This window comes from Artemia franciscana, chromosome 6 (assembly GCF_032884065.1).
Source record: "Artemia franciscana chromosome 6, ASM3288406v1, whole genome shotgun sequence".
Lineage (NCBI taxonomy): Eukaryota > Metazoa > Arthropoda > Branchiopoda > Anostraca > Artemiidae > Artemia > Artemia franciscana.
In genome coordinates, this window is record NC_088868.1 from 11071410 (window position 1) to 11098435 (window position 27026).

The following is a 27026-nucleotide window of genomic DNA, read 5'->3' on the forward strand; positions in this document are numbered from 1 at the left end:
TATATATATATATATATATATATATATATATATATATATATATATATATATATTTATATATATATATATATATATATATATATATATATATATATATATATATATATATATATATATATATATATATATATATATATATATATATATATATGTAGTTTCTCTCTTATTCTTGTATTGTGCTGAAGACGGCCCTTGGACATAGGGCCAAAATATCTACAGAAATAATTTCCACTGTCTTGAAATTTTCCCTATTGTCTCTACGTTGTATTTATTTGTTATGGAAAGGCAATGTGGTCTTCGTCGCTATTTTAATGTATTTAAACCAAAAAAGGTGCGCATTTCGATAACAAACGAAAGGTGAATTTCACTGCAAGTGTTACGGGGGGGGGGGATTTCTTATAAAGTTTTTTCTGATTACTTATAGTTTACTGATTTGCTTATAATGTCTACTAGATTTCTTATATAGTTTAAGTTGTTTGTGGTATGGAAGCCTTATAGTTGAGAAACATAGATTAGGGGGGTTCTATTGGCAAGTCCCTATAACCGTGGAGATGAAATCATTATCACGATGTTCATGTCTGCCGAGAAGGGCAGATTCCCTTGGGAACGAACCAGTAGACAATAGGAACTGTATCTATACCTTGACTTGTAGACAAACACAATTATTGACAATAATTTTATTTTCTTACTTCATATACAACTTCAGGTAAAATGACTTCAATGAAAGATAACAATATGATGTACATCAAAGACTAATCACAATAGCTCTCTCTGCCTCTTCTAACTTTTGGTTCATCTTATATATCCTGCATCAACCCGGATTTCTAAATTAAGCACTGGGTAGATTGACCTCAGAAATATTGTAACACAACTTTTATTTTGATTATACGACATAAATCCAGTTTTGGTTGTCAACAAAAGTATCATTTTGTATCATTTTCGACTATCAAAATTGGTAGCTGTAATTACGAAATTGTAACCAAAATTGCCTGTTGTAAAACTGTCATAAAAAAGGTATTGTTTTCGACTACCAAAATTGAAAGCTATAAAACTTATTGCGTGCGAAATTGTAAGCAAAATTGCTTGCTGTAAAACTATCATTAAAAAAAGGTATTATTTTCGACTACCAAAATTGGAAGTTTTAAAACTTGCTGTAATTGCGAAATTGTAAGCAAAATTGCTTGCCGTGAAATTTGTGCCAAAAGTAAAACTTTGTTTTGCTTTTGTAAAACTTTTGTTTGAAACTTTCTAAAGTGAACGAAATAAGAGAATTGGTTTTGGGTTTTGAAAGGGGGGGGGTTGCTGGTCCATATGTTACATATCCCCATCCCGCTGTAGATTGACGTCCTCGTCAATCGGAACGTTCCCTGTCCTTAAATTTTATGTTTCATACAGTTTCTTATTGTCAAAATATTCTTTTTTTTTTAATTCTTTCACCACAAAAATGATTATTTAAAGAAAACGTATATACCTACACCTGGTATTGAACCTACACCTTACACTTGAATTATATTAATACATCACTTTACATGAATAAGGTTTATACGTGAATACCTGGTTTCAAAAAAAAAAAATTTGTATTTATTTAGTTTTCAATTGATCCCAGGTATTCTTACAATAAAGTGTAAAATATACGACATTACATAAAAAGAATATCCACGTGCACTTTTATTAAGTTTCAACTATTCACTACTTGGTACTTTTTAATTGTTCACTATTTAGTATTTTTGGAATATTACACACCGATCACAATTCTCGTGTCCTTGCCCTATTCACTGATTGAACTAATATAATGTCATTCTTCAATTTATCACCCTTAAGTTTTTTTTTTGTTTCTTGAAAACTTAGCAACCGTACAGTCTGTCTCTTTATTACGCTTTTACAAAATGGGAAGTGCAGGACTAGGAATACCTATCCCCTAGGAGTTTAAGTACAAAAGTACACCTGGTACTACGGTTCTTCCGTTCCTTTCCTGCTCCCTTCTGCATTTTGAGCGTTGTTCGTATTGTCTTTAATTTATTTGACTGAGGTATTATTTAAAACCTTACTTTGTGGTTGATTCCAAAGTTTATAAGATTAGAATGTTCTGTTTTAAATCTTCATTTGGGTCTGATGTTGTTGATATCGGGTCTTCATGTTGTATTTCGTTACCATCTATGGTGCCTTCGCGGGTATGCTGTGGTTGTATTTTGGCTGGATGTTACGCCTTCTCTATCTTACGGTGTCCCGTCAGAAGATGAAAATGATTGTAGTATGGTAGATGGTGCTATTTGAGGTGTCATGTGGGTGATAGCCTTCTGGTTGAATCGGTTGTTTTTGGGCATTCTTCGGCGGTTGACGAATCATGATAGGTGTTTTCCAGTTTTCGACCATTACGTAATGTCGGCCAATTGCCAATTTCTGTAATGAAAAAATTTCCAGGCAGAATCATATGGTTATTAAATAGAATAATAACAATAGCATATAATTATAAAAGCGATGGTTGTGATTAACATTAATTATTGTGATATTTATATGATAGGCATATGATTATATGATAAAACAAGTAACACTGTTTAAAGGCATTGATTAAGCACATGATTAATTTGGAGGTTTTTTTTTTTTTTTTTTGTATATTTCTAATTCTTTATACTCCTAACGAAAGACTTTGTAGAAAAGTAACGTCTATTTCTAGCGTCATAGCCTTTCTATTGCCATGCGTTAGGAATATTTAGTTCAGGAACACAACATAACATATGGACCAGCAACCCCCCCCCCCTTTTGGAACCCAAAACCAAGTCTCTTATTTCGTTCACTTTAGAAAGTTTCAAACAAAAGTTTTACAAAAGCAAAACAAAGTTTTACTTTTGGCACAAATTTCACGGCAAGCAATTTTGCTTACAATTTCGCAATTACAGCAAGTTTTAAAACTTCCAATTTTGGTAGTCGAAAATAATACCTTTTTTAATGATAGTTTTACAGCAAGCAATTTTGCTTACAATTTCGCACGCAATAAGTTTTATAGCTTCCAATTTTGGTAGTCGAAAACAATACCTTTTTTATGACAGTTTTACAACAGACAATTTTGGTTACAATTTCGTAATTACAGCTACCAATTTTGATAGTCGAAAATGATACAAAATGATACTTTTGTTGACAACCAAAACTGGATTTATGTCGTATAATCAAAATAAAAGTTGTGTTACAATATTTCGGAGGTCAATCTACCCAGTGCTTAATTTAGAAATCCGGGTTGATGCAGGATATATAAGATGAACCAAAAGTTAGAAGTAGGCAGAGAGAGCTATTGTGATTAGTCTTTGATGTACATCATATTGTTATCTTTCATTGAAGTCATTTTACCTGAAGTTTTATATGAAGTAAGAAAATAAAATTATTGTCAATAATTGTGTTTGTCTACAAGTCAAGGTATAGATACAGTTCCTATTGTCTACTGGTTCGTTCCCAAGGGAATCTGCCCATCTCGGCAGACATGAACATCGTGATAATGATTTCATCTCCACGGTTATAGGGACTTGCCAATAGAACCCCCCTAATCTATGTTTCTCAACTATAAGGCTTCCATACCACAAACAACTTAAACTATATAAGAAATCTAGTAGACATTATAAGCAAATCAGTAAACTATAAGTAATCAGAAAAAACTTTATAAGAAATCCCCCCCCGTAACATTTGGTGCAGCCTGTAGGATTTAGTTGATGCATTTCCTGACCATCAATCGCATCGTTTTTTATCGTTTTTCGTCTCAAGAGCTTTCCATAATTTACTGTGAGTAACGCTCTTATTGTTAGAGATATAAGAAATACCAAAAATATGGTTATTATTATATTGTACCAGGAATTTGGCGAGAATAATCCATATTGACTTTCTACGTACTTTAGTCTTTGGTCTTATGTCGTGAACAACGGTATTTGTAGGTCTAATGCCTCTTTTATTTTTGCTAGCTGCATAGTACCCTTAATTTTCTCTATTTTGGGCCAAATTGATATTTTTGATTCTTCGTTGTTCATGTTTGGTATCGTATAAGACAAATTTATTCCTTGGAAATTTATTATTTTTGGGCTCACAACATTTGTGCTAGTTGTGATCAAAGGTGTTTGTACAGTTGTTTCCTTTGTCACATAAACATAGATTAGGGGGGTTCTATTGGCAAGTCCCTATAACCGTGGAGATGAAATCATTATCACGATGTTCATGTCTGCCGAGATGGGCAGATTCCCTTGGGAACGAACCAGTAGACAATAGGAACTGTATCTATACCTTGACTTGTAGACAAACACAATTATTGACAATAATTTTATTTTCTTACTTCATATACAACTTCAGGTAAAATGACTTCAATGAAAGATAACAATATGATGTACATCTAAGACTAATCACAATAGCTCTCTCTGCCTCTTCTAACTTTTGGTTCATCTTATATATCCTGCATCAACCCGGATTTCTAAATTAAGCACTGGGTAGATTGACCTCAGAAATATTGTAACACAACTTTTATTTTGATTATACGACATAAATCCAGTTTTGGTTGTCAACAAAAGTATCATTTGTATCATTTTCGACTATCAAAATTGGTAGCTGTAATTACGAAATTGTAACCAAAATTGCCTGTTGTAAAACTGTCATAAAAAAGGTATTGTTTTCGACTACCAAAATTGGAAGCTATAAAACTTATTGCGTGCGAAATTGTAAGCAAAATTGCTTGCTGTAAAACTATCATTAAAAAAAGGTATTATTTTCGACTACCAAAATTGGAAGTTTTAAAACTTGCTGTAATTGCGAAATTGTAAGCAAAATTGCTTGCCGTGAAATTTGTGCCAAAAGTAAAACTTTGTTTTGCTTTTGTAAAACTTTTGTTTGAAACTTTCTAAAGTGAACGAAATAAGAGACTTGGTTTTGGGTTCCGAAAGGGGGGGGGGTTGCTGGTCCATATGTTACACAAGTTAATGTATATAAACATCAAAACTCGGACTTATCGTTTAAATTACGTAAGCAAAGTAAAATTATCACAGTAAGGTCAATATATTTGAGCAAATGTTCTGACTGCGAAAAATCGCTCAGAGTTGCGTAAAGAGTCACATAAAACAGCTTCCAGAGCGTCAAACTTGCATCATATAAATTCAGGAGTATTGTTCAGGAAAGTAAAGGGACAAGGTCAGAAATGAATTTTCCGTCTCCATGACTAGGATGATCTCCATATCACGAATAACTCACCCATAGACTCATTCGATTTGTATGCTATAAAATATTGAACGAATATAACAGTCTGAATGATCCCTGACTTCACATTTAGGACAAGATGATTGCAATAATTCGGTGTTTCAAGCTAAACCCTTCGTCGGCAGTAATGTTGATGTATGTCCCAATGATGATACTAAAATCAAAAAAAAAGTTAGTTTTAGAATGATTTCTGTGGCTGAATGTTTGACTGACTGTCCGAAATAAAGACACAATAAACATAACTAGCAAAGGAGTAATACGCTTGAATTCTGAAAAGCCTTTTCAGCTCAAAAGTTGGCTATCAAGAAGCTAATTAAATTTGAGTAGACAATCATTACAATTTAAGTGCGTCATTCTAACGGTTCTTATAGATAAATACTTCCTTTTTAAATGAGCCCTTAAATAGTTTCCTATGACGGGCTTATTCCCCGCTGGCGACTAAGAAGATAAAGAAAAAAAAAAAAAAACAAGACTCATCAGTGCTACCTGGTATTTGTGTATTACACGCCACTCACTCAAGTTTACTCTGTATAAAACTCGAGGACAAACCGGTTTCTTCGTTAGTTTCTTTAAGATTATCGTGAAACAAGGCAACGACGAGCGACACAATAGACGGGAAACATAAAGCCCTATTTTGGGCTAAAGTATTTGGAAAGTTTGAAGTTAGAAAACAATCCTTACTTCATTATACGCAGAATAATTGTACCTAACATATTTGGCATGCACACCCACTATACTTTTTCACCCCTTCCCTAAAGTGCAAATATAAAGCCCAAATTTGATTCAAACGTAAAAAAAGAAAATATCCATATTTTCCCCCAATTCCCCCAAAGAGAACTGATCCATTCCAGTTATGTCAATCATGTATCTAGGACTTGTGCTTATTTTCCCCACCAAGTTTCATCCCGATCCCTCCACTCTAAGCGTTTTCCAAGATTTCAAGTTTTCTCTTCCAACTTCCCCCAATGTCACCGGATTCGGTCGGGATTTAAAATAAAAGCTCTGAGACACGATATCCCTCTAAATATCAAATTTCATTAAGACCTAATCAACTGTTCGTAAGCTCAAAATACCTCATTTTCTCTAATTTTTCCGAATCGACCGTCCCCCCACTCCTCCCCAGATGGTCGAATCGGGGAAACGACTGTTTCTAATTTAATCTGTTCTGGTGCCTGATACGCCCGCCAAATTTCATTGTCCTACCTTATCCGGAAGTGCCCAAACTAGCAAAACCGGGACAGACAGACAGACCGACAGACCTACGGAAATTGCGATCGCTATATATCACTTGGTAAATAATAAATAGTATAAAAACCTTAAAAAAGAAAATCAAAAGTTTTAAGCTTAGTAGATATCGTTGTTAGCAATCGGGCTTGACTTACTATACAAATATCTTTGAAAATGCCCAGTATGAAAAGACAGCAAATTATCTGCGGTTAGAAAACAAGCGACAATAAGAATCCATATACAGAAGCTTTCTGCGTGCCGAGTGCCGAGGTGAGGCGGCTGATAATTGCAAAATATTTGTATTTATTTTAACAAGAGATTACAACAATTTAAAAATCTTAATATAGAAAACGAAAAGTTTGCATTATTAGATATTGTTATCAGAAATCAAATATATTCGAGAAAAGACCTTAGTATGAAAAGATAGTAAATTTCCTCAAATTGTCCGTGGTTAAGACACGCGACAATGAAAATCTATATATATACTAGCTGTTGGGGTGGCGCTTCACACCACCCCAACACCTAGTTGGTGGGGGCGCTTCGCGCCCCCCGAAGCCCCCCCGTGCGCGTAAGTCGTTACGCACCATATTAGTTACGCGCCATTGTAGTTGTGTCCCTATGTCCCACCTGTGAATATATATATATATATATATATATATATATATATATATATATATATATATATATATATATATATATATATATATATATATATATATATATATATATGTTTTTAACTACGTAAAACTTGCGAATATACAACATTCTTTGCAGTCCCATTGTCTGTGCGTATAAATAGATTGTCAGGTTTACCGACTCTTGAACATACAACATATAATGGTCCATGGGAAAACAATCCGTATTCAGATCTATACCTCATGATTCTAATGATTGCCCTTGAGCTTTGTTGATGGTCATTTATACATCCCCCTGTGCCCCCCGCCGTCCCCGTTGTAGTTGTGTCCCTGTGCCCCGGTCGTAATTTATATTCCCTGTGTCCCAGTCTGTGATTTCTCTTTGAGTGTCCCGGGCAATCATTTATATTCCTTGTGTCCTGGTCGTCATTTGTGTCCCGGTGTCCCGGTCTGTATATACATTCGTTTTTGAATTGGTCTTTTTCTTAGTTTTTAGTTTTTTACCTTTTTTTTAGTTTTTTAGTTATACCTCATGATTCTAATGATTGCCCTTGAGCTTTGTTGATTACTAATCGAACATTCCTTGTGTCCCCGTCGTCATTTATATATCCCCCTGTGCCCCCCGGCGTCCCCGTTGTAGTTGTGTCCCTGTGTCCCGGTCGTCATTTATATTCCCTGTATACCAGTCGTCATTTGTATCCCGGTGTCCCGGTCTGTTTATACATTCGTTTTTGAAATGGTATATGATGAGATAAATTTTTGTATTTTTCCCCTTTTTTTCTTTTTATTTTTTTTTTTGGTTTTTACTTTTTTTTATTTTTTTAGTTTTTTTTTCTTTTTTCTTTTTAGTTTTTTTTTTAGTTTTGTTTTTCTCCTTTATTTTTCATTTTTTTTTCCTTTTTTTATTTTTTTCCTTTTAGTTTTTTTTTCTTTTTTATTTTTTTTATTTTTTTAGCTTTTTAAGTTTTTTATTAGTTTTTAGTTTTTTTTCTTTTTAGTTTTTTTGTAGTTTTTACCTTTTTTTTAGTTTTTTTTTTTTACTTATGTCCTGGTCGTCATTAATACTCCCTGTGTCCCGGTCGTCATTTGTGTCCCGGTGCTTTGTTGATGGTGATTGCTAATCGAACATTCCTTGTGTCCCGGTTGCTTTCTCTTTGAGTGTCCCGGTCGTCATTTATATTCCCGATGTACCGGTCAGTCATTTGTGTCCCGATGTCCCGGTCTGTAATTTTGTCAGTCGAAAACATGACGTCAGTCAACACACAAACATGACGTCACCCGACAGACCCACACACACACAGACAACTTATTTATATATATATATATATACTAGCTGTTGGGGTGGCGCTTCGCGCCACCCCAACACCTAGTTGGTGGGGGCGCTTCGCACCCCCCCCAAGCCCCCCCGCGCGCGTAAGTCGTTACGCGCCATAGTAGTTACGCGCCATTGTAGTTGTGTCCCTATGTCCCACCTGTGAATATATATATATATATATATATATATATATATATATATATATATATATATATATATATATATATATATATATATATATATATATATATATATATATATATATATATATATATATCTATATATATAAAAATAAGTTGTCTGTGGATGGATGGATGGATGGATGTGTGGATGGATGTGTCAGGTGACGTCATGGAAAAAACTAAAAAAAGGCAAAAACTACAAAAAAACTAAAAACTAATAAAAAAAAATAAAAAGGCTAAAAAACTAAAAAAACTAAAAAAAGGTAAAAAACTAAAAAAAACTAAAAACTAAAAAAAAAACTAAAAAAAAGGAAAAAACTGAAAAATAGAAGAGAAAAAGAAAACTAATAAAATTTTAGGCTAAAAAGGCAAAAAACTAAAAACTAAAAAAAAACTGAAAAAACTAAAAAAAGGCAAAAACTACAAAAAAACTAAAAACTAATAAAAAAAATAAAAAGGCTAAAAAACTAAAAAAACTAAAAAAAACTAAAAAAAGGTAAAAAACTAAAAAAAACTAAAAACTAAAAAAAAAAACTAAAAAAAAGGAAAAAACTGAAAATAGAAAAGAAAAAGAAAACTAATAAAATCAAGAATAAAAATAAAAAAAAAATAAAAAAGATAAAAACTAAAAAAAAAGTAAAAAGAAAAAACGAAAAAAAACTAAAAAAGCTATAAAAAAAAGGTAAAAACCAATAAAAAACTAAAAAAAAACTAAAAAAGGTAAGAACTAAAAAAGAAAAAAATAAATGACGACACTCAAAGAGAAAGCGACCGGGACAAAAGGAATGTTCGATTAGCAATCAACAAAGCACCGGGACACGGAGTATAAATGACGACCAGGACATAAGTAAAAAAAAAAACTAAAAAAACTAAAAAGAAGGTAAAAACTACAAAAAAACTAAAAAGAAAAAAAAACCTAAAAACTAATAAAAAACTAAAAAATCTAAAAATCTAAATAAACTAAAAAAGAAAAAAGGAAAAAAATAAAGGAGAAAAACAAAACTAAAAAACGAATGTATATACAGACGGGGACACCGGGATACAAATGACGACCGGGACACAGGGAATATAAATGACCATACATAAGCCATAATGATCAGGACATAAGTAAAAAACATAAATGACGACCGGGACAAATGACGACCAGGACATAAGTAAAAAAAAAAACTAAAAAAACTAAAAAGAAGGTAAAAACTACAAAAAAACTAAAAAGAAAAAAAAACCTAAAAACTAATAAAAAACTAAAAAATCTAAAAATCTAAATAAACTAAAAAAGAAAAAAGGAAAAAAATAAAGGAGAAAAACAAAACTAAAAAACGAATGTATATACAGACGGGGACACCGGGATACAAATGACGACCGGGACACAGGGAATATAAATGACCATACATAAGCCATAATGATCAGGACATAAGTAAAAAACATAAATGACGACCGGGACACAGGGACACAACTACAACGGGGACGCCGGGGGGCATAGGGGGATATAAATGACGACCGGGACAGGGAATAGTCGATTAGCAATCACCATCAACAAAGCTCAAGGGCAATCACTAGAATCATGAGGTATAGATCTGAATACGGATTGTTTTCCCATGGACCATTATATGTTGCATGTTCAAGAGTCGGTAAACCTGACAATCTATTTATATGCACAGACAATGGGACAGCAAAGAATGTTGTATATTCGCAAGTTTTACGTAGTTAAAAACATATATATAATATATCTATCTATATTCACAGGTGGGACATAGGGACACAACTACAATGGCGCGTAACTAATATGGCGCGTAACGACTTACGCGCGCGGGGGGGCTTGGGGGGGCGCGAAGCGCCCCCACCAACCAGGTATGACGACACTCAAAGAGAAAGCGACCGGGACAAAAGGAATGTTCGATTAGCAATCAACAAAGCACCGGGACACAGGGAGTATAAATGACGACCAGGACATAAGTAAAAAAAAAACTAAAAAAACTAAAAAGAAGGTAAAGACTACAAAAAAACTAAAAAGAAAAAAAAAACTAAAAACTAATAAAAAAACTAAAAAATCTAAAAATCTAAATAAACTAAAAAAGAAAAAAAATAAAAAAGGAAAAAAATAAAGGAGAAAAACAAAACTAAAAAACGAATGTATATACAGACCGGGACACCGGGATACAAATGACGACCGGGACACAGGGAACATAAATGACCATACATAAGCCATAATGACCAGGACATAAGTAAAAAATATAAATGACGACCGGGACACAGGGACACAACTACAACGGGGACGCCGGGGGGCACAGGGGGATATAAATGACGACCGGGACACCGGGACAGGGAATGTTCGATTAGCAATCACCATCAACAAAGCTCAAGGGTAATCATTAGAATCATGAGGTATAGATCTGAATACGGATTGTTTTCCCATGGACCATTATATGTTGCATGTTCAAGAGTCGGTAAACCTGACAATCTATTTATATGCACAGACAATGGGACAGCAAAGAATGTTGTATATTCGCAAGTTTTACGTAGTTAAAAACATATATATAATATATCTATCTATATTCACAGGTGGGACATAGGGACACAACTACAATGGCGCGTAACTAATATGGCGCGTAACGACTTACGCGCGCGGGGGGGCTTGGGGGGGGCGCGAAGCGCCCCCACCAACTAGGTGTTGGGGTGGCGCGAAGCGCCACCCCAACAGCTAGTATATATATATATATATATATATATATATATATATATATATATATGGTTTTAACTACGTAAAACTTGCGAATATACAACATTCTTTGCTGTCCCATTGTCTTTGCATATAAATAGATTGTCAGGTTTACCGACTCTGGACATGCAACATATAATGGTCCATGGGAAAACAATCTGTATTCAGATCTATACCTCATGATTCTAATGATTGCCCTTGAGCTTTGTTGATGGTGATTGCTAATCGACCATTCCCTGTCCCGGTGTCCCGGTCGTCATTTACATCCCCCTGTTTCCCCCGGTGTCCCCGTTGTAGTTGTGTCCCTGTGTCCCGGTCGTCATTTATATTCCCTGTGTCCCGGTCGTCATTTGTATCCCGGTGTCCCGGTCTGTATATACATTCGTTTTTTAGTTTTGTTTTTCTCCTTTATTTTTTTCCTTTTTTTTTCTTTTTTAGCTTATTTAGATTTTTAGATTTTTTAGTTTTTTTATTAGTTTTTAGTTTTTTTGTCCCGGTCGTCATTTATATCCCCCTGTTTCCCCCGGTGTCCCCGTTGTAGTTGTGTCCCTGTGTCCCGGTCGTCATTTATATTCCCTGTGTCCCGGTCGTCATTTGTATCCCGGTGTACCGGTCTGTATATACATTCGTTTTTTAGTTTTGTTTTTCTCCTTTATTTTTTTCCTTTTTTTTTTCTTTTTTAGTTTATTTAGATTTTTTAGTTTTTTTATTAGTTTTTAGTTTTTTTTTCTTTTTAGTTTTTTTTGTAGTTTTTACCTTCTTTTTAGTTTTGTTAATTTTTTTTTTTACTTATGTCCTGGTCGTCATTTATACTCCCTGTGTCCCGGTGCTTTGTTGATTGCTAATCGAACATTCCTTTTGTCCTGGTCGCTTTCTCTTTGAGTGTCGTCATTTATTTTTTTCTTTTTTAGTTCTTTTAGTTTTTACCTTTTTTAGTTTTTTTTAGTTTTTTAGATGAAAATTTTTTTTAGTTTTTTCCTTTTTTCCTTTTTAGTTTTTTATTGGTTTTTACCTTTATGTTAGCTTATTTTTCAGTTTTTTCCTTTTTTTTAGTTTTTTTTTTTTTTTTTTTTTAGTTTTTTACCTTTTTTTAGTTTTTTTAGTTTTTTTAGTTTTTTAGCTTTTTTACTTTTTTTATTAGTTTTTAGTTTTTTTGTAGTTTTTGCCTTTTTTTAGTTTTTTCAGTTTTTTTTTAGTTTTTTATTGGTTTTTACCTTTATTTTAGCTTATTTTTCAGTTTTTTCCTTTTTTTTAGTTTTTTTTAGTTTTTAGTTTTTTTAGTTTTTTACCTTTTTTTTAGTTTTTTTAGTTTTTTTAGTTTTTTAGCTTTTTTATTTTTTTTATTAGTTTTTAGTTTTTTTTTGTAGTTTTTGCCTTTTTTTTAGTTTTTTTAGTTTTTTAGCTTTTTTATTAGTTTTTAGTTTTTTTTGTAGTTTTTGCCTTTTTTTAGTTTTTTTAGTTTTTTAGCTTTTTTATTTTTTTTATTAGTTTTTAGTTTTTTTTGTAGTTTTTGCCTTTTTTTAGTTTTTTCAGTTTTGACGTCACCTGATCCAGTTTTTTCAGGTGACGTCACCTGATCCACGATCCACAGACAACTTATTTTTATATATATAGATAGTTTTTTTTTTTTTTACTTATGTCCTGGTCGTCATTTATACTCCCTGTGTCCCGGTGCTTTGTTGATTGCTAATCGAACATTCCTTTTGTCCTGGTCGCTTTCTCTTTGAGTGTCGTCATTTATTTTTTTCTTTTTTAGTTCTTTTAGTTTTTACCTTTTTTAGTTTTTTTTAGTTTTTTAGATGAAAATTTTTTTTAGTTTTTTCCTTTTTTTCTTTTTAGTTTTTTATTGGTTTTTACCTTTATTTTAGCTTATTTTTCAGTTTTTTCCTTTTTTTTAGTTTTTTTTTATTTTTTATTTTTTTTAGTTTTTTACCTTTTTTTAGTTTTTTTAGTTTTTTTAGTTTTTTAGCTTTTTTACTTTTTTTATTAGTTTTTAGTTTTTTTGTAGTTTTTGCCTTTTTTTAGTTTTTTCAGTTTTTTTTTTAGTTTTTTATTGGTTTTTACCTTTATTTTAGCTTATTTTTCAGTTTTTTCCTTTTTTTTTTAGTTTTTAGTTTTTTTAGTTTTTTACCTTTTTTTAGTTTTTTTAGTTTTTTTAGTTTTTTAGCTTTTTTATTTTTTTTATTAGTTTTTAGTTTTTTTTGTAGTTTTTGCCTTTTTTTAGTTTTTTTAGTTTTTTAGATTTTTTATTAGTTTTTAGTTTTTTTTGTAGTTTTTGCCATTTTTTAGTTTTTTTAGTTTTTTAGCTTTTTTATTTTTTTTATTAGTTTTTAGTTTTTTTTTGTAGTTTTTGCCTTTTTTTAGTTTTTTCAGTTTTGACGTCACCTGATCCAGTTTTTTCAGGTGACGTCACCTGATCCATCCACAGATCCACAGACAACTTATTTTTATATAGATATATATATATATATATATATATATATATATATATATATATATATATATATATATATATATATATATATATATATATATATATACTTCTATTGTTTAATATCAGAGAAGGACAACTTACTTATGAATCATTCGGTTCCATGAGTACAATGAAGTAACAGATATTATTGAAATATCAGATTTTTCTTGTTACACACATAAGTCCGCTCAACAAATATTATCCCAATGTTATCATAATTTTATGATGTTACATATATTAGATAATAAAAGATAATAATAAAATGTTATATTAATAATAAATGATATATTAATAATAATCAAAAAAATGTTATGTTTGGTGTGAACTTACTTATTTGCTGTTGCGCAGATCAGATGGTGTAAAACTACCGTGGAATTTAGCTCGCTTACTGAATTTTTGTTAAGTATATTAAATATTATACATTTATCCTATTAACCCGTAATGATTAAATAATGTAGTCGTACCCTACGAAAGACGTAGGGTAGATAGTAAGCAACAGAAAATAGAAGGAATAACATTTACTGAACGGACTTATGTGTATAACAAGAAAAATGTGATGTTTCAATAATATGTTTAACTTTTACTGCAATCATAAAGCAGATTGATTAACAGGTTGGTTGTCCTTCTTCGCAACACATGACTTCGTTCCTATGAAAAGTTGTCTGGACCACAACCTTATCACGCAGTGAAGTTCCGCGTGTTCAAAAAAGGATTTTTTGATAATTTTAACAAAATACCAGATGCTTTGACAGATTTATTCTTAACACAAAAAGCTTGCTTACCAAAAAAGGAGAGTTATAAATACGTGCCTTTTTAATAGACTAACATGAAACGATTAATGTTACTAAATTAGTTTTAAATGGCATGAATGAATGAATTTATTTAGTGATTCGACTTACAAAAAGTATTTCACTTTCTATTCTAAAGCTAAGCACTATGGACAAAAAAAAAGAAAAAGAAAAACATGAAAGCAACATAATTCATTTACCACACATAGATATAAAATACACGAAACATATTAATGAGTTCAAAATTCCATGGTTCTAAAAGTCTAGGCGACCAATTTTATTAATAAAATTCATGAATAAACGACGTACATATTTCATATGCCACACCAAGTTTAGATCAAATGGGAAGCTTACTCTATAAAAAGTTAAATTTACTTGTAATGAAAATCTAGCTCATATGTACAAGGGACAATCAAAAATGACATGATCCATAGTTTCATCTTTACCACAGACACATAAAGGGGAATCGATTTTCTTGATTTTATATAAAAATGAATTTAATCTAGAATGACATGTAATAACTTGTGTAAGCTTAAAAGATGGGGTTGTCTTTGCCGCTGCTTTAAAATCATTGACTGTTTTAAAAAAGTGTTTTGTCCCCGGTTTGGCTGCGATTTGGAAGGCTGGAAACCATCGAGATTAAATTATACCATGTAATTTTTTCCTATCAAAGTTAGTAAATTGGTCAGTTATATTTTCACAACTCGTAAATAATAATAATGCTTCATCTATAAAAACACTATGCATGTTTGACCTGAAATAAATGCCAGAATGCCAGTTTTCTTGAAATGGCCAATAATTTGGTCTACCTTTTTTAAAATATCTGCTCGAAGATACTTCAATTGCACGTTGATCGAGAGGAAGACATCCGGCAATAGCTGTCACTGTATCTGTTTTCGCAGATCGGAAACCTTTTGAAATGGCAATCATTGACATTCTTTGTACGGATCTTAGTGCATTTTGAATAAATTTTTTCTTCACGCCTACTACCCATACAGGCGCGGCGTATAATATAGTGCTTTCAATGACACCTTTATATAAATTTCTTAAAGCCAGTGGTTTTAAACCCCATGTGGTTTTTGCTGCTGACATAAGTCGCAAGGAATACTGTTTAGCTGCATTAACTCTGGTAGTGACATGTTCGCTCCACGACAGCTTTCGATCCAAAATAACACCGAGGTACCTGACTTTCTTTAATTTCTACACGGGTATTCATAAACATTAGCGTTATATCTGGTACTTTATGTTTTCTTGTGAACAACAGCATTTCTGTTTTATTTTCATCAAACTTAAGCTTATTATTGCCTGCCCATTCACAAAACCTCATAAATACTCCATTTGCCATATGAATGAGTTTCTGGGGAGTATCTGCAGAAATTGTAGCACAAATGTCATCAGCATAGGCCTGTACTGCACAATGTCTCCCGAAATTGACACGCAGTAGGTCATCTATATTAATTAAACAAAGAAAAGGGGATAAAATACCTCCTTGAGGACAGGATTTTTCTAAAGACGTATTGAAAAAATCAGAACTATTACCATACATAGCACACCTATCGCTCAAATAACTTTCAATAATCTTAATCAACGATAAATCGAAACCTTTATCAACCAATTTATACAAAATTCCGGGGTGCCACGCGTTATCAAAAGCACCTTTAATATCAAAAAATAAACTTAATGTGTAACGCTTTGATTTTTGATCATTTTCAACTATCCATTTTCTACTACCAGTTTATCTAAAGCGTCTATTGTTGATCTATTTTTAACAAATCCAAACTGTTCATTTGATACCCATTCACTCTCAAGGTTTGTCTCAAAAACTCTATTCAATATTATTTTCTCTAAAACTTTTCCAAGGTGTGACAAAAGGCTAATAGGCCTATACGATGAAGATATACCATCATTTGATTTTCCTCTTTTTAAAAGAACGATTACATTCGCCTCCTTCCACGCTCTTGGAAAATACTTCAATGACAAACATGCATTATAGATTTTTAACAGCGTTGGAGATAATACTCCAAAATTTTTCTGTATGACTAAACTTACAATTCCATCCGGGCCAGGAGCTTTTAATGGTTTTAAAGACTTTATTATATCCTCTAGTGAATCTAGCGCAATAGGTTCAGGAACTCCTTCACAGAAGTCTAATTTTTCTTTCACTTCATTTCTTATATTTTTATGATAGAAACTCTCGCTTTGCAAATCATCACTCGGAAACCACTTCTTTAACAGTTCTTCGCCAGCTTCAGCATACGAAGAGGTCTGAGACCCGTCACTTTTTTGTATATGAATAGGTAATACAGGGGGAGGTTTTGAGCTACAAACTTTATGAATTGTATTCCAAGGGTCTACACCTGCCTGTTCAGCACAAAATCGTTTCCAATCATCAAATTTAGCTTTTTTGATTGCATTTCCATAATGTTTTTTTGCATCTAACAATTTCGTTTCTAATTCGGGACTTCTAAATTTTTTGTAAGCTCTATCTGCTCTACGAAAATTTCTACGGAGTTGGGTTAGGTCATAATTCCACCATCGTTTATAATTAGAAAATTTACAATAGCTCTTTCTGGGGGTTGAACTTTCAGTGCATTTTTGTATTAAATTTGTCAGGTTGGAAACTATAACATCTATATCTTCCCGTGAACAAACGGGTAAACTGTAAATACCATCTATATCTTGTAATAATACTGTGCTAAAAATATTCCAATCAGTCTTTTTATAATTATAGCGAACAGGGCCTGAATTATGTTGAAACTCAGCTTCTCCAAAATCGAGTGAGAACGTGATATAACTATGATCGGATAGTGAGGGGTAATCTAACACATTCCAATCACACAATTTTGACAACAGCCGAGATCCCAACACTGTGATATCTGGACTGGTACTACCAGTACGTCTATACGTAGCAACAGAAGGATTTTTTATCACGACCAAATTATTACGAACTAAAAATTGTTCCATATCTCTACCCCTTTTATCGGCATTGTTAACTTCCGACCACAAGGGGCTGCACGCATTGACGTCGGCACCAATCACTAAAGATGAACGGTTCTTCAACTTGTCAATTGATGAAACACTGTCACAGGGGGAGGCTCCTGACGGAGGACAATAGGCAGAACACACAGTTATTTCTTTCTTGCTTCTAAAATATATCGTCACAATAACACATTCATTTGAAGATAAATGGGCACAAATATCAGATTTCAGATTTTTCTTAATTAATATAGCAGCACTAAAAAACTTTTTTTCTAAATCTATTTTATCGTAGCATATATAATTAACAGGCACAGAAATAATTTTGGACTGCTTATTGACATATGGTTCTTGGATGAGTACCACATCGGGGTCCAATTCATCCATGATATTATATAATTCTAAAAGTGCTGCATATGAATGTTGTAGATTTATCTGCAAGAACTTCAAACGGCTGGTTGTCGAAGGAGTGTTAGTCATAAGAATAATCTATGCGGTTTTGCAAAATCTCTTTTAATTTTTGAGCAGTGGGACATTTTTTTATATCATAGGATGTATGGCCATCCGCTTTCAAACCCTTCACGTGACAAGAATGGCAGTATGGACGATTTGAATCGCATGTTCCGTACTCGTGGTTCCCCATACAATAAGAACAGACAGTAGTTCCTTTACATTCGGCACTTTTATGTCCATATAAGCAGCACCTACCACATCTCTGCAAATATATATAATCAGTACAATCATTTATCATAAAACCGGTTTTGACACCTCTGATTTTTTATTTGATTCCTTATCTTCGGGGAAACTTCTAGTACAACGTCGGACGAGTCTTCACTTTTTCGAAGCAACGTAATTACTTTGAAAAATTCTCCTCGACTTTCCAATTCAGCTATAATTGCGTTGCTATTTAAAAGACAGGTTCTTACTTGTTCAATATCTTTTGAACAAGAAAGATTTCTAACTATCATTCTTGGTCTTTTCTTTATTGGTTGCTTGGGGTTATATCTGGTCAGTTCCGATTTCTCCTCAAATACTTGAACTGCTTTTTTTGCATCCTCTTGTGAGGATAATTCAAGGATTATTTTCCCATTCCTTCCAGGCATAGCATTCAAAACAGAAAAGCTTTTTCCACTATCCTGGATCTTTTTCCCCAGGTCAGAAACAATTTTTCTTACCTCACCTTTCGCAACTTTTTTTCCACGATGGTTTTGACTCGCATTACATATCAGGGGCTCAAGAATAACCGAATGCTTCTCTGGACCTTTAACAGAGCTCGCATATGAAGTGATATGCGATCTTGGTGCAATGGGTGAAGAAAAAGGAAGGGGATATGACTTGAGAAGTAGGTTTTCTTTCTCTAGCCTTAAAATTTCAGAAAGTCTGTCATTATCTCTTCGCAGTAATGTTGCATGATGATGATGATGATGATTTTGTTAAGTGATTAAATTTTTACAAGTATTTCACTGCTAAGTATCTACAAGCTAACACTACAAAGGAAGAAAAAAAAAAAACCATAGAATAAATGAAACTAATAAATGCTACAATCAAAGACAACAATCAGGTATAAATATCAAATATTAACATCAAACCAGTCTTCTAGTCGAATACAAAAATCTGTTCAAGCATTTCCTTAATACTTTATCAGAAATTACTGAGCCAGGACAAAATGGGAAATTAATTCCTAAAGAATGGAGTTCTAGTTCCATACCAAAACGCTGTAAGAAATAAACAGGACAAGTAAACAGGAAGTGGCTACAAGTTTCACTTTCACCACAAATGCACTCTCCGCTTCTAGCTTTTCCAATTTTACTTAAGAAATAATTTAACCGACAATGTCCTGTTATAATTTGCGTTAGCTGGTGCGTAATATTCATTTTAGAAGCAGCTATTAAATGGTCTTTTGATGGAAAGAAATGTATTGGCCATGAACTCACTCTATTAGTGAAACCTTGATACCAATTTTCATAAAGAGCAATTTTCAGTTTACGTCTATCTAAGGGAAAGGGAGGTGAGCTATCATCGGATTGAACATCCAAAATTTTTTTTATAATCTCATCTGTGCAAACACTGTGTGATTTTGTTCTGCTGGATATTGGGATACCCGGTGTAGAAAATTCTGGCCAGTATTCTGGTCTACCCTTTTTTGCATAGCGCATAATTGTTAATTCTTTAGCTCTCAAATCTATTGGTAAAACTCCTGCTAACGCTGTAAGTACGTTAGTTTGAGCGGTGCGAAAAGAAGTAATGTTGCATTCTCTTCTATTAGAAAAGTATAAAGTTCACCGATCCTATCACAGGCAATGGAAGCATTTCTTTTACCGCCACTGACTCTATGCTATTTGATTGCCTCTTTCAGATAGGCAAGCAATTTAGACACATTGTTTTCTTGAGTGAAAGTGATTTCATCTGGGTCAGCCATACTTCCAACGGTCGTCTCAATTTCTAAGGATAGTCATTCACATTTAAGTCATCGAGATCATTTTAAACCTAGTCAAATTTTACTTATTTTAACTGTTTTCTTCGAATTTGATTTGGTCTTAACGACGACGTAAGCTATAGCACTTATGGTATATCCAATTATAACGGGTTTATCCTCAGGGTTTAGATGTTCACACTTTCACGCCGAGAATGAGACTCGTTTAAATGGCATAAGAAGGCAGGAAATTATTCATTTTTATTTTATGACAGTTCACGATGTCCAAAGATACCTATTTCGTAATTGCGAAGCTGTTGAGTCGCTATGCTTTTCAGGTTGCGAAACAAGTTGCAAAATTGCTCTCTGCGAATTTTGTTGAAATAATACAGATTTTTAGATATCTTGATATTGAGGTTTTTCTAAATTTATTATTAAATTACATTGCTATAAGATCGGCATTAACTACAATGTCATCCCCCCCCCTTTCTTTTTATGTCTTATAAGTATTTCAGGGGATAAATATGTTTTTATCTACCATTTCAGGCTAAAAGTAACAAATGTTAATTAATAATGACAGCTGAGTTGTGGAACACACCAAGTAAAAGGAAAAATTGTCTCAACATAATATGTCTGATATAGTAGTAAATCAGGCAGAACAACCAGAGGCTACAGAGAATTCATCAATCAAAATTGCAACAGCGTTAACATTAGGCTAAGTATTTTAGCTAAAAATTTGAAAATGTTGCCAAACTGTTTTACTTACTTGACAAGCTTCAGAACAATAAAGATGAGCAACCAAGTGACAAATACTGCGAAAAATGACTGCTTGCCTCCCGCATACAACACACACACCCTGAAAAATAACTAGAATATTACTGAATTTTCATTTTAAGATTCGTTACATTCATTCATCTCATTCCAGTTCAACTTAAGATTAAAAACGACTAGGTTTCATTTTCACTGTCCATGTACTTGAAATATATTGTTAAAGGTATATTTATAACAAATCATATAGGCGCTTCTCCATGACATTGCAAAGGGTCATAGGTGCTTCACACAGTATACATATTAAACAGTAGCGGAAATTTGGTTCAGAAACGGGATACATCACAGCGCGGGTCAAAACAATAGCTTCAGCTGCTTCTCGGCATTGTTGTCATTCAATCAGATCATAGCAAACGCAGTCATGAAGAAAGGTGTGCGAATGATGTGTCCAAAAAAGCTTCTAATAAATAGTATTGAAATTTTCGCAACTGTAATATTTATGCTGTGGTGCTTCATCACAACATTGAATTGCATTCATATTTATACTAAATTTGTTCGTGGCTTGTTCTTTATCTCTGTTTCCTAAGCTATGGTTTATTTGTAGTTTTTCTACTCTCAATAAGAAATATTTCCTAGAAGTATCTGCTCATGTCAGTATCATGGGATTGTGTAAAAAGGGATGCTTTGAATAGATTAGGATGGAAGAGGAGCCTGTGTAGCTAGCTGCGTTGGACTTAGGCGGCTTGGTGCCGCGTTGAGTTGTTAGTAGTCGTAGTAGTATCTGCTCCGAGGTAGACATGAAATACAAGCGGATGATTTCAAATTTTCTTGCTTCGTGGTTTCTAATCCAAATGTTTTTGTAAACATTCCTGGTTTCTAACCGCAGATAAAGTGTATGTCTATGTTTTTTCTTATGTAAAGCAGAAAAAAACACAAGGGAACCATAGATTAGGAAGAAAAGAGAAATAAAAACCAAACCGCAAAAGAAATGAAGTATAAATGTGACGAAAATTCAATATTATGAAGGAGCACTTATATTCTTATGCAGAGTCGTAAGGGTTCCCCTATTCCAAAGGCAATTGTGTCAAGAAGCTCCTATGTAATTTTCTATAAATATACCACTAACTAGATATATCTAATATCAGAATTATTTTTCCTTTTGGATTATTTTCAGAGTTAAAAAATTTTCAAACGAGAAAAAAGTCATTATAAAAAGAATGGAAAAAGATAGAAAATAGAAAAAATTGCATTATTTTCAGACTGGAAGAGAATGTTTTTATCCTACAGGTATGTACAAACTTTCCCTGAGTATTCTTACTGATAAAATAAGACAAACAAACCCCCCAAGAAAACACAACCAAACGAAGTCATGAAGAATCACACTAAACATAAAAATCGAGAGCAAACTATAAATTGTTAAGGTCCATTATTTTCATTTTCCCAATATCTAAAGGCGTGTTTTCACCATTTCAATAGTTAGCAATAGTTTTTGGTATTTACAGGATTTGACACAATTTAGAAAATGAAACGTTAATTTGTAAACAAAGATCTAAAATAGTGTTTAAAAATTCAAAATAGGTAAATAAAATGGACAATAATAACAAATTATAAAACACAAAGTCGTTCACGACTATTTTTTAAATGAAGAACTTTACAAGGTTTTTTTTTTCAACTGTCTATCTGTTAATCTAAGGCTCAAAAATATATTTCTAATTATCTTTTATAACGTTCGGATTTGAAAGTTAAATTTCCCTCACAACGTTCCATAACAACTTTCTTTTAGTAGAAATATATTTGTTAACAAAATTCTTCCGAACAAATTTATGTTAGGTGAAATAGAAACAACTCACAATATAGCCAATAGCATGCATAGTGAATGGGATTCCAAAATTTTTACGTAGTCTTTGAATTAGAAAAAAAATTATTAAAGATAATTTTACTAAAGGTGACTTCACCTACAGACAGAAAAGCTAAGGTGATTACGGGATCAGTAAATTAAAAGGTGGCTTCCCCAACTGACAGAAAAGTTAAGGTAATTAGAGAATGATTTTATGCCATTTTACTATTTATTTGTGATCAATTCTGTTCAATATATTCAGTATATATATATATATATATATATATATATATATATATATATATATATATATATATATATATATATATATATATATATATATATATATATATATATATATATATATATATATAATAAGTTGTCTGTGTGTGTGTGTCGAGTGACGTCATGTTTGTGTTCGACTGACGTCATGTTTGTTGATTGACGAAATTACACACCGGGACATCGGGACACAAATGACGACAGGGACACCGGGACATAGGGAATATAAATGACGACCGGGACACTCAAAGAGAAAGCGACCGGGACACAAGGAATGTTCGATTAGCAATCACCATCAATAAAGCACCGGGACACAGGGAATATAAATGACGACCAGGACACTCAAAGAGAAATTACAGACCGGGACACCGGAACACAAATGACGACCGGGACAAAAATGACGACCGGGACACCGCGACACAGTGAATATAAATGACGACCGCGACACTCAAAGAGAAATTACAGACTGGGACACCGGGACACAAATGACGACCGGGACACATGGAAACAACAGCAACTGGGACGCCGGGGGGCATAGAGAGATATATAAATGACGAAAGGGACACAGGGAATGTTCGATTAGCAATCACCATCAACAAAGCTCAAGGGCAATAATTAGAATAATGAGGTATAGATCTGAATACAGATTGTTTTTCCCATGGAGGGGGGCGCGAAGCGCCCCCACCAACTAGGTGTTGGGTTGTGTGTCGACTGACGTCATGTTTGTTGATTGACGAAATTACACACCGGGACATCGGGACACAAATGACTACCGGGACACCGGGACATAGGGAATACAAATGACGACCGGGACACTCAAAGAGAAAGCGACCGGGACACAAGGAATGTTCGATTAGCAATCACCATCAACAAAGCACCGGGACACAAATGACGACCGGGACACAGGGAATATAAATGACGACCAGGACACTCGAAGAGAAATTACAGACCGGGACACCGGAACACAAATGACGACCGGGACAAAAATGACGACCGGGACACCGCGACACAGGGAATATAAATGACGACCAAGACACTCAAAGACATATTACAGACTGGGACACCGGGACACAAATGACGACCGGAACACAGAGAGGGACACAGGGAATGTTCGATTAGCAATCACCATCAACAAAGCTCAAGGACAATCATTAGAATAATGAGGTATAGATCTGAATACAGATTGTTTTTCCCATGGACAATTATATGTTGCATGTTCAAGAGTCGGTAAACTTGACAATCTATTTATATGCACAGACAATGGGACAGCCAAGAATGTTGTACATTCGCAAGTTTTACGTAGTTAAAAATATATATCTATATATATAAAAATAAGTTGTCTGTCTGTGGATCAGGTGACGTCATGTTTCTGTATCGACTGACGTCATGAAGTTAGTTGTCGTCATTTTTGCTATGACGGTGACGTCATTAAAGATATTTAAGACATATATGTTCACGTAGAAATCTATTAATGTTTAAGTTTAAAATGACTGATGAACTTACAATGGCAAAAGCCGATGAAGATGCTCAAAGAGTCTATGCCAAAAAACTTGCTGCTGATAGAGAAAGTCAGAAAAGAAAGCGTGCCGAGGAACTACCAGAGCAACGCGAAAGCAGACTTGCTGCTAAAAGAGAAAGTGAAAAAAGAAGGCGTGCCGAGGAATCACAAAAACAGCAAGAAATCAGGCTTGCTGCTGATAGAGAAAGTAAGAAAAGAAAGCGTGCCGAGGAATCACAAGAACAGCAAGAAATCAGGCTTGCTGCTGATAGAGAAAGTAAGAGAAGAAAGCGTGCCGAGGAATCAGAGCAACCTGAAAGTTATCGCCTGGCATTCAGGTACAGCCCAGTCGATGATTATAGCTTGAGTAGATGTGTTCAAATCGGGACAATGTCTAAAATTTGTCCCTATTGCAAGGCCTTGAAATTCAATGGTGAAACAATGGGAATGTGTTGCGCCTCAGGAAAAGTTAAACTTCCTCTATTGGCTGCACCACCAGAGCCATTGAAGACTTTCCTTACTGGAACTACGTCAGAATCTAAGCGTTTTTTGTCAAAAATCAGAAAATACAACTCATGTTTCCAAATGACGTCGTTTGGAGCCCAAATCGAAAATCCAGATCAATTTATGTCTACTTTCAAAGTAAAAGGGCAAATTTATCATAGAGCAGGGTCCCTTCTACCATTCTCAGGCGAGAATCATAAATTTTTACAATTGTACTTCATCAGTGATAGAAATTCTGAATTGAATGCACGTTGCGAAATTTCTCCAACGTTGAAAGGACAATCGTTTCCCAATTGCAACATCTTTTCCACGAAAATAATAATTTAGTGCGTCTGTTCAAAACAGCCATCGATTTGATGACTACTGATACGCATAAAATTGTTATTTCCGCTGACAAAATGCCTCCTGGCCAACATGTGCGTAGATACAATGCTCCAACTATCGACGAAGTGGCAATCGTTATGGTCGGTGATCAGTTTTTACCTCAAGATATTATTCTTCATAAGCGAAACGCTCAGTTGTTAAGAATTGCTGAAACTCATCGATGCTACGATGCCCTACAATATCCTATCATTTTTTGGGATGGAGCCGACGGCTATCACTTTAATATTAAATTGATGAATCCAGCCACTAACAAAGAAATGAATAAGAAAGGCAGTGCAATGCATTATTATTCCTATAGACTAATGATTCGGCAGGATGAAGAAAATTGTATTTTAAAATGCCGTGAATTGTTTCACCAATTTGTCTTTGATATGTATGCTAAAATTGAATCAGAACGTTTGCTATATATCCGCCTGAATCAGACCAAGCTCCGCTCTGAACAATACATTCATTTGCGAGATGCAGTTATAAATGACGGTAATACCACAAACGTTGGAAGATTAACAATTTTACCTTCGTCATATGCTGGCAGTCCCCGTCATATGCATGAATATGCTCAAGATGCTATTGCGTATGTTCGTCTCTATGGTCGTCCAGATTTATTTATTACATTTACATGTAATCAATCTTGGGACGAAATACTGCAGCTTTTACTTCAAGGCCAATCGGCGGTTCATAGGCATGACATTACGGCCCGTGTCTTCCGGCAAAAGTTGAAATCACTGATAAACTACATAGTAAAATTTGAAGTGTTTGGGTCAGTGCGATGCTGGATGTACTCAGTGGAATGGCAAAAACGAGGTTTGCCACACGCACATATACTAATCTGGCTACATAAAAAAATTACTTCGAACGAAATTGATGATGTGATTTCCGCTGAAATACCTGATAAAAATGTCGATAAGGGGTTACATGATATTATTGTAAAAAATATGATACATGGACCTTGCGGTGCACTGAACGAAAATTCACCATGCATGGCCAAAGGAAGGTGCACAAAGCAATATCCTCGACTTTTAGTATCAAAGACAATTACTGGCAATGATGGTTACCCACAATATAGAAGAAGATCTACTGAAGATGGCGGTAAAACAGCAATAATAAAGAAGCGTAACGGTACCACCATCGAAGTAGATAACCAGTGGGTTGTTCCATATTCCCCATTATTATCAAAAACATTTAATGCACACATAAACGTTGAATACTGTAACTCCGTAAAGGCAATCAAATACATATGTAAATACGTCAACAAAGGCAGTGACATGGCAGTTTTTGGCTTGCAGCCCGAAATCAAAGATTTCGACGAAATCGTACAATATCAGGCTGGAAGATACATAAGCAGTAATGAAGCTGTTTGGCGAATTCTTTCATTTTCGATACATGAACGTAGTCCAGCTGTTGTTCACTTAGCGGTACATTTACAGAATGGTCAACGTGTTTATTTCACGGAAACCAACGTGCAACAAAGAGCCCTGAATCCACCAGATACAACATTAACTGCTCTTTTTTCGCTTTGCAAAAATGATTCTTTTGCAAAAAAAACTGCTGTATACTGAAGTGCCTTCGTATTACACGTGGAATACTAAAAATAAAGTATTTGAACGTCGAAAACAGGGTAAGTCAGTCGACAGCCAACCTACCATCTTCAAAGATACCACGATAGGAAGACTCTACACCGTTCACCCCAATCAACATGAATGCTTCTTTCTACGCCTGCTTTTGGTGAATGTACCCGGTCCGACATCCTTTGAGTATTTGAGAACTGTAAACGGTACTATACATGACACTTACTGTAGTGCATGCCAAGC

At 33.8% G+C, this 27026-nt stretch overlaps 1 protein-coding gene across 1 annotated transcript in view; it reads right to left on the reverse strand.

Moving 5' to 3' along the window:
* Positions 1 to 2929: 2929 nt before the first annotated feature.
* Positions 2930 to 27026, reverse strand: part of LOC136028041 (uncharacterized) — a 71426-nt gene continuing 47329 nt past the window's right edge. Inside the window, exon 5 of the mRNA XM_065705631.1 lies at positions 2930 to 5374. Coding sequence (XP_065561703.1) covers positions 5327 to 5374 — 48 coding nt within the window. The 3' untranslated portion in view covers positions 2930 to 5326. The remainder of the gene's footprint in view (positions 5375 to 27026) is intronic.